Genomic DNA, 9,497 nt, shown 5'->3' with positions numbered 1-9,497 from the left:
AACAGGTATTTTTCATCAAGTATTGATATGTTGAACTTTAAGTCCCTATAGAATATGATGAAAAAAACATTTAAAAAATTAGAATATATTTTTAAAAATAGGCATAAAGAATTATATACTTTTTTTTTTTCCTGGCTCAGAATGCCTTCAGGGCATGTTTGGCTGGTTGGAGTTGTGGGGATCGAACTACTGCAATCTGAGGCTGACTGCTTTGTTGAAGCAGCCAGTTAAACAACTGAGCTAAGGGACAGGCCCCAAGAACTATATACTTCTTATGTTTACACATAAGTCCAAAAATCTAACCATATACAACCTTGAAGCAAGCTTTTATGTATTAAAATTCTGTCAGCTAAAGTATAATAAATGTGCACAAAATAATAACAGTAAAGTGTTGAATTAAGGATTATAAAAGCTATTAATTTTATATATAAAAACAATTAGCAACTTTCAACCTGTTTAAAGGGAAATACACCAATAGCCACTGAATGAGTAAATTAGATCTATAAGTTATTTCCTTTGTAAGGCAATAAAATGTTGGTAACTTTTGCAATGCCTAATAAGACATGAGATTATATCACAAATGTAAACCATGGAATTTTTTCTGTGTTTTAGCATCATAAAGTTAAAGGAGATAACCTTTACAAATGATATTTACTTTTTTAAAAAATTCCACTATAAATCACACGTCTTTCAAGAAAAACAGCTATTTGGGGGTCTCTCATACCTTGTGAATACCAAAAGCAACTTTGTCACCTCAAAATCTCATAAGAGAAAAATTCCAAAGTCAGTAGTATTTACAAAAAGCTAGTAGGCACTAAAATAATACTTTGCTGCTCTACTAACTTCCTTTCAGAGTATGCATCCACTTGGTACAGCCAATGGGCAGTGTGAGGCCCAAGGAGCAATTTGGAAACTGGCACTGCTAAGGAACTATTCATATATCAAATGGTTAGACTTCAACATCCAACAATTAAAAATGTTCAGGAATTTCTTTTAAAAGTTTCTTTTTGAATATTTCTGTGTACTTTTATATGACAGTGATATTCAGCATCCATATTGATTTTAAAAACCAGCCACTAAGACACAATGTGTTCCTAGCCTATTTATAGGAAAGATAACACCTGCACAACTGTAGCTATATGAGAGATACATTACGAAGATGAATCTGCAATCGCTTTGACTTACAGCAGATTACCATGAGCCTTAAAACTGTGAGTTCATCAAGAACATACTCTTTAGCCTACAATTTAATGTAGGAATACTATTTGCAAACAATTTCTTCATACAAAATGGGATATCTGAAGTATTATATTTTAAAACGCCACTGTATAGTAAAAAATTATCATATTTTTCTTTTAGAAGGTCCCAATCAATAAAAAATTCACAAAACAGCTATAGCAATAATGATTAGATACCTAGTCAAGATTTATATGTTCAAAAGTTAGTAACACTTTAACACATTAGCTACCATGTGTTTTTAAGAGTTTGAACACAGAAACATTTGGAGTAGCCCCCAATGTGCCACATACAAATAAGATCATCTCAATTAGTCATAAAGCAATCAAAAACATTCTTTAAAATTTTCTGTTATATTTTTGCTCTGTATAAATGCAAATGACACAGATAAAAGGGAAAGTAGGAGAGAAACATGTAGGAAAGGAGGGAGTAAAGAAAAAACAACACATTTTTTAAGAAATCATATATATGAATGTCATCTCCATAATTGTCAGAATATTATCTAAAATACACTATAAGCATCTACTCCCATAAAAGTTCAGCTACATCTTAATAGGGACCTAGAGGAGACATTCAAGTATAAAAGTTAATATTATGCTTATTTTACTAACAGAAATATTTCAAATACTACCAAAATATTGGCCATCTTTTTAGAAGTTTAAGCACTAATGATTACCATGCTGTATTTGCATTAACAAATACTACAATGGTATACTGGGTCCAAACATCAAGTTCAATAAATGTCCTATTTACTGATCCATATCATTTCCCAAATAACTACTTCTCAGACATCTTCCCATTCAAAATATACCATCAGTCCCCACATTCTCTTAGCCACAGTTTACTGTATTGCAAAACTTGAGTCACCTGTATGCATCGTCTTCTTTCAAGTCTCATATCATCCTGATGGGGTGGGGGAAGGGAGGGAAGAGTCCAGCAGCAAAACTATAACACTGTGTGAAGAAAAACAGATTATGATAAGAGATAATGATTAAGACAATTATCCCTAGTTGAGGAATATCTAATGTAATTATAATCCCCAAACATACAGATAAAATTACTTTAAATTTGTAACATTAGGTTACTAACTCTTAAGCTTACTTTTACAATTTTCTTTAGGCTTCATTAATCAAAATCAACTATATATAAAATGAATTGCCAGGGAAAACAAAGAATTTTAAAATGTGCCTATTACCAATGAAAATGTGGTATTTTTAGTTATCAAAATAAACTAGAATAATCCACTACAATTTATGGGAAGGGTCTACACTATAATTTTCATTGACATAAATATCTATAACTATGAATTCATTTTTCACAGTCACTATCAAAGTAGAGATAATAAACGTTACTTCACAAGAAAAACATTTCAATCTATTAACATTATTTTACATTAAATTTAGAGGCACTTCCCACAACTGCTCCCCTAAGTCCACAAGTCCATGACTCTCCAAGTGTCTTTCCTATCTTATTATAGTCCTCTTACAATGTCCCCTCCCTACTACTGCTTCCTCTGGGATTGCATGACTGACAACAAATTCTCTAAATGTGAGCACGGGGCCAGGGAGATGGCTCGGTAGAATAAGCGCTTTCCTGGCCAGCGCAAGGGTCTGAATTCAATCCTCCGTTCCGCAAAAAAAAACTATTTTGGGGCTGGGGAGATAGCTCAGTAGCATAAGAATTTGCCTGGCAAGCACAAGGTCCTGAGTTCAATTCCCAGTACAGGAAAAAAGAAAAAAAAAAAAAAAAAAAAAAAAAAAGAGGAAACTGTAACTGTGAGCACAACAATCAAGTCAGAATACATAAAGAAACAAAGAGATGTACGTGCATTAAAAAAAAAAAAAAGAAAGAACTCACGACTCTTGAGATGAGTGAAAATCTTATTTATAAATTGATACTGTAAAACTCAATGAGTATTCCAAATGAAACAATGTTGCTATGGTCAATGTTGCTTTTTTGTGTTGGTCAGTTCTCAGGCTAGCTAAAAGAAACTTGCTGACCCCAAAAGATACTACTTGCAATAGGCATTGAGGACCCTGCAAAGAAATGCAGAAACCAGTCCAATGCCACAAGTTTTAAAAGTTTCCTTTGCACACTTCTCAATATCTGTAATTCTTTGTCATCCCAATTATCCTACATGATAATCTGTTTTGCTCACTTGTTCAATTCTTCTAAATACCATCAAAAGCTCTTATTGCCTTCCTACAGTTCATTTCAGATAAGTTATAGGAAATCGAGTTAACTGAAATAATTCAATACAGGTATTTAAATTTTTCCAACAGGTATACTAATTAGTTCAAATGAACATAGCAGAATTACAAACACTGCAGGGAAAAAAGAGAAAAAAAAACCTACTCAGGTGGTTGGGGTGGGGGTGGGAGAGTCAAGCAAATAAAAGTATATTTATTTCCCTCCAAATATTTGTTTACCTATTTCTCTTTTTACTTTTAAACTTTAGGCTCTTTAAAAACTCCAACTTTATACTATTAATAGTTGCAACTAGAGTTACTTTACTGGATGAGAAATTCAGGTACAGGGGATTAAATATGTCAATTGTTTTTGAAATCAATTCAGTTCAAAGAACTATCCAGTTCAGATGCTGCTATACCATCAAGTAATACCATACTCAACTGCTACCCACTTGTGAAGGCACATGCATATGTATTCATGACAATAAGTTTATTTCTAAAAATAATATAATCATCAAGAATTAATTTTTGTTCCTAAGCCATAATATTTTTAAAAGTTTTTTGTGGTTTTTTTTTGTTTTGGTTTTTTTTTCCCCATTCCCTAAAAAAAGGTGTCGATTTCTGGCACAGGCCATAAGGGAAAAAAAAAATATAAATTCTATCTCTTGCTATGACTGACAATCAGATTGATTGATTGATGGATTCATATTACATTCTTTACCTATAAAACGTTACAACACTTTGTCAACTTGGTTTCATCAGAAATATATCAGTAATAAAAAGCATTTATAAGAAAGCAGAATCAAGTAGCAAAATTCTTTTTAACTTCAATAAATTACTAAGGTACAATACCAACAGTACAGAAACCCTGTCTCTAATTCAAATTATATAAACTATTGTTTGCTAGACTTTGTCTTTCAGTGAATGTCTTTATACATTTATAATGACTTGCACAGGTTTATACCTACTCTTATCAACTTGTTCAACCCAATCAATTTATTTATTTATTCTCTTGTATTTTGAGTTCCCAAGACAACGCAAACCCCAACATTTTTCAGGAACCTATATAAAGTAGATATGTGTACTAAGACTGTAGATCTAAGTCACATGGAGCTCATTTCTAGGCCAGCTCTCTCCAGTTTGAGGCTCACATTTCAGATCTCAGTGAAATGAGCTTGCATATTCCAGTTACTTTTCAGGGTACTTTATAGTAATCTTCATAATCACATAAAATAGGTATCACTATCATTCTCATTTTTATAGGTAAAGAAACAGAGGTCCCAAGAAGTCAAGTCACCCCAAAGTCACACATTACTAATGGCAGCAGATGCAAATCCCAGCAATCTGACCCCATGGCCACTGTTCTATCCCTGTATAAAGCAAATTTATCATCCTCCCACTATTTCCCTAATTCAAAATAAATGAATAAATGAATGAGAAAGAAAACAAGGAAACGGAAAGAGAATATGAGAAAGAGACAGAGACAGACAGACAGAGATAGAGACAGAGACAGAATATGAATGGCAAAATTCTACTTCTCTTTCCTATATTCTCCATCTTGGCTAACGTGTCACCCAATATCACAAAGTAAAATAATAGTCATCTAAGCTGCTTTCTTTATCCTCACCCCACATCCAATCCACAAATTCTTATGAATTTCACCTCAAAAAAGATCTTTTCCTTATCTTTCCATTTCTATAGTCCTTATCTTGGTAGAGGTGCTCGCTTGTTCTATTTGGACCTAATGCTCATGTCTTCACTCATTATAGTCCATTCATATCAGAACATATGCCCCTTAAAAACAAATCATGCCACCATTCCAAACCAATTATGTGTAATTATGTAGTTCAGAAGCTAGAATCGCTGAGCAATAAGTATGTCATCAAAATTTAAAACTTCAAAACAAAAAAGATGAGAAAAAACCTTAAAACTTCAATTTTTTTTCTTTCCATTATCTTCATTTGTAAGACACTATACTATGATTATACTTGCATCACCCTATAAATGCATTTCAAGCAAACACCCAAGAGAAGGTAAGTGGCTTGTCGCCAATGATTCACCACCACTCAATTTTAAACCTTGCATCTGGTAACAGGAATTCAGAGCTAACATGATCAAAACATAAAGAGCCATCAGGATTTTTTAAAATCTCTATTGATGTGCTGCTTATAGATAATACTTTATACTACCTACACATAACATGCTTAAGATTTCCATACTGAAACTGTTTTCAGATCAGAAGACCAATTTAAAAGGGGTGGTAGGTCACCTATAGGTGTTGTGGGAAGCAAGCAATTCAGATCCGGGCTTAGTGATATACGTCTATACTTACATTTCCCTCCCTAACTTGGCTATCTGGAGCAATCATATGTACGTATTCCCCAAATAAGCATTTTGTATCAGATAAAAGACATATAGGAAGAATGTTCTCAATCAGGAGCCCACAAGTCTTTCTCACAATTAAGTTTCTAACACACACACACACACACACACACACACACACACACACAAATGCTCTGCTCTCTTTTTGCTAGCACTGACTTTTCTTTTTTTTCTGTGTTTTGGTTCTTTTTGAAATATGGTCTCACTATGCAGTTCAGGCTGGCCTCAAAACACTCAATGACCCTTCTGCCTCAGCCTCCAGAGTGCTAGGATTACAGGTGTGCACCACCATACCCAACTTTTTTTGGTCTGACTTTTCTAAACAAGATCATCTTTATAAAATATAACAAGTACATATATACACAATTGTATTTATATAAAATATTATATATAATTAATTTACATTAGTGCATGCATACATATACTTAGATATGTGTACATTATATATATACATGATTTTTTAAACCATTGCTTTTAATTATCTTTGCACTTGAGAAATACAGAAAATAACAAAGCCCAAAAAAACACTCTCATTACCAGCTTGCATGTCCTCCAACAAAACCATTACTGAGAATAATGAGTTTAGTTTTACTTATTTTCCTTGCTATATTTTTGTGAAGAGAAAATCTCCACTACAGAGAAATATCATTTACTGAAAAAAATTTAAGTTTTGTGCTTCTGTATTTTTGTGCACCTATTATCTTTCAAACAGGATGTTCATATCTCTTGCTTTTACCCCTAACCTCAGATGTTGCTTCCTATTCTACCATATGATCATTCAGATATTTGGGGGTGAAAGGAAATGAACGCAGGAATACTGAGCTACATCCCCACTTCACCCTTACTTTCTTTTAATTGTGAAGCACAGTCTAACGGCCCACACTGGCCTAGAATTTTCCTTCAACCTTACAAATAGCTGGGATTACAAGCATGTACCACCAAAGGCCATGTCAGATTTCTCTCCTCTAAATTGTTCATTTGTCATGTAGTCCAATGAGCTGCTGGACAGTTCCCTACTGCCACATTACTACTGGACTTACTGTGCCTAAATTGTGCCCAACTTAATCTTCCTTCTCTACTCCTACCACCTCTCTCAACAGTAACTTTACTAGAAACTGCTGAATCCTATCAATCTGAAAAAATGCCTCATGACTTTTCACTCTTCTCCATGCTTACTCTACTCTGTTCCAGGTCTTTGTTTCACTAGTACTACTACAAATGGCCTATCTGTTGGGCCTGATGATATGTCAGAAACAAGGGCAAAAGCCAGGAGTGGTGGCACACACCTGTAACCTCAGCACTGGAAGAGGCTAAGGCTGAAGAATCACTTCAAGTTCAAAACTAGCCTTGGCTACAAAGTGAGCTTAATCAAGGCCAGCTTAACCTGCATAGCGAGACCCTGTTTCAAAAAGACTAAAAAAAAAGTATTAGAAAATCAAATGAATACAATGCTGGAAAGTGCTGAAGCAGGAGATAGAGATATGAGAGCTCATTATATCATTACTCTCTACACTGTGTGTATGTATGTTTTACGTTTGTCATTAAAGGGTTATTTTAAAAATATAAAAACGAAATATAAAAAGTAAAGCCATGCTGTTATGTTGAGCTGTAGGGGACTCAGGCCAACAATTTCTGACATTGCCAGTCAAGCAGAAGACCCAATACTATTATGGGCTACTAGACTCTTTTAGAATATTTTACTGTTTACACACCTATAATATTCAAATAACGGAACTTAACAACAAAAAGGGGATGCAGATGAATGCCCATTTTGTATCTGTGTATTCAAATGGCTAGGATCAATATACAGTTACATTCTCTTAATGAATAGAGGGATTTGTTCTAATGGTGTTTGTAAGTAGGATATCAAGTCTGAATCTTCTACAGCAATTAACCACTAGGAAGAATGTATACAATATGTTAATTATTGAAACTGTCCTACCAGTTTGGTTTGAAACTGTCTCATTTGTTTCTCATTTGTTTCTCAATAAATTTACGGAAAAAAATAAAAAGTGGAGTACATGAGAAAAAGTGTTAAGACAGAAATTATCAAACTATAAAATAAGTAAGCTACTGGACAAAAAGCAGCTAACTAAAAGAAACTTTAAAATTTGGTGATATTTTTATGATGAAAAGATTTATAAGCACCCCACGACTAAGCAAAAACTTGTAAGTTGCTCTTTTTGCTCTTTTGTTTTGGGAAAGGAGAAAACATGAAATACTGGGTTTGTTTTTTGTTTTGTTTAGGTGTTGGTTTTTTCAGACAAGGTCTCACTATGATTCAGGCTACCTTCAACTCACTATTGTGGCCTAAGCTGGCCTCGAACTGACAAGAATCCACCTGCCCCAGCCTTAGCCTCCCAAGTGCTAGGATTAGAGGTGTATCAACACACTGGGCTGAAATGCTGTTCAGTAACTCACTAATTAAAATTTTTCCCTTTAAGTTTTGGCAACTTTTATAATCATTCATACATTAACAAATGTAAAGCTGTGGTGTGAAAATTCAGGGAGCTGAAGTAAACAGCCTTTTGGATGTCATCAGACAGCTTTGAGGAGGAGCAATACAGCTCAAATTTTTCTAGTGTAAAAGTCCACCACAGAGAAAAATGGCATAACCATCTGAGTTGGCAGACAATTTTCTGACCACTCTTAAGGAAAAAAATTGTACAGTCCAATAAGCTGCCCCAAAACTTATTTTCATAAGTTTTATTCATGAAACTTATTTTCATTTTATTCATGGTATCCAATATAGATTATTGACAATGAATTTATTATCAGACATAGACCACAGCAACTTTCAATTTCATTTAATACAAATCAATCTTTTGCCAGAATGTCCAGAAAGGTAAGAGCAAAACTTTATGAGTAGTATTTCTGGTTAGAGCCAAGAGGATTGGCAGGTAATAGTCTGAGAAGTAGGGAGAGAAGGAAGAAAAGCCACACACATACACAGGACAGTCAAAACATACAATGAATACTTAAGGGGCTTTTTAAAATTGATTACAAAAAGACACAATGCCAATAATCCCTCTCAAAACAAACCCCCTCCCTTTGAACACATTCCATCATCCTTGCCACTCTGAAGCAGTTGTGAAGTCTCTTCAGTTGCTCAGTCATCTTCATGATCATTCTGAGAGCCTGCTTGGCAGTTCTAGGAGGGAGCAAAGCTACTCCTATGCCCTTCACTGAGGAACAGTCCTCCTCTACTGGGGATGGTCATCCTCTTCTACCAAGCACATAGCTTTGGGAGGGACACACATGTGGCAGTGAGGAAGGAAAGGGACAACCTAGAGGAAGGAAAGGGACAGCCAGCCAGATCAGCCAAATCACACCTGCCAATCAATAGTAACAGATGTCACAGCCAGATCACCCTCAGATCCCCAAGATCAAACTGAGTTTGAGAAAAGCCAGGAGTCACACAGAGCCAGATCTCATTTTTTTAAAAATCTAGATGAGGATACCATGTTTTTAGGAGGATGCCTTTTCATCTGATGACACTCAGTAAATTTTGGATAAAGACATTCATCAAGCCAAGCATAATAGTGCACTGTAATTTCAGCACTCAAGAGGCTGAGGCAGGAGGATCACTGCAAACTGGAGACCAACCTGGAGTACAAGGCCAGCCTGAACTACAAACCAAGACCCTGTCTCAAAAAAAAAAAAAAAAAAAAAAAAAAAAAAAAAAAAAAA

The 9,497-nt window shown here is 34.6% G+C and overlaps 1 protein-coding gene across 3 annotated transcripts in view; it reads right to left on the bottom strand.

The window, feature by feature from the left end:
* Dyrk1a (dual specificity tyrosine phosphorylation regulated kinase 1A) overlaps positions 1-9,497 on the bottom strand; it is a 164,521-nt gene that overhangs the window by 110,033 nt on the left and 44,991 nt on the right. For all 3 annotated transcript variants that reach the window (XM_023715876.1, XM_004631758.3, XM_004631759.3), the window contains exon 2: positions 2,104-2,189. In XM_023715876.1, the coding sequence (XP_023571644.1) occupies positions 2,104-2,113 (10 nt within the window). In that variant the 5' untranslated portion in view covers positions 2,114-2,189. The remainder of the gene's footprint in view (positions 1-2,103; positions 2,190-9,497) is intronic.

Source organism: Octodon degus, unplaced genomic scaffold, assembly GCF_000260255.1.
Source record: "Octodon degus isolate 3935 unplaced genomic scaffold, OctDeg1.0 scaffold00045, whole genome shotgun sequence".
Classification (NCBI taxonomy): domain Eukaryota; kingdom Metazoa; phylum Chordata; class Mammalia; order Rodentia; family Octodontidae; genus Octodon; species Octodon degus.
This window is presented reverse-complemented; position numbering and strand designations above follow the sequence as displayed.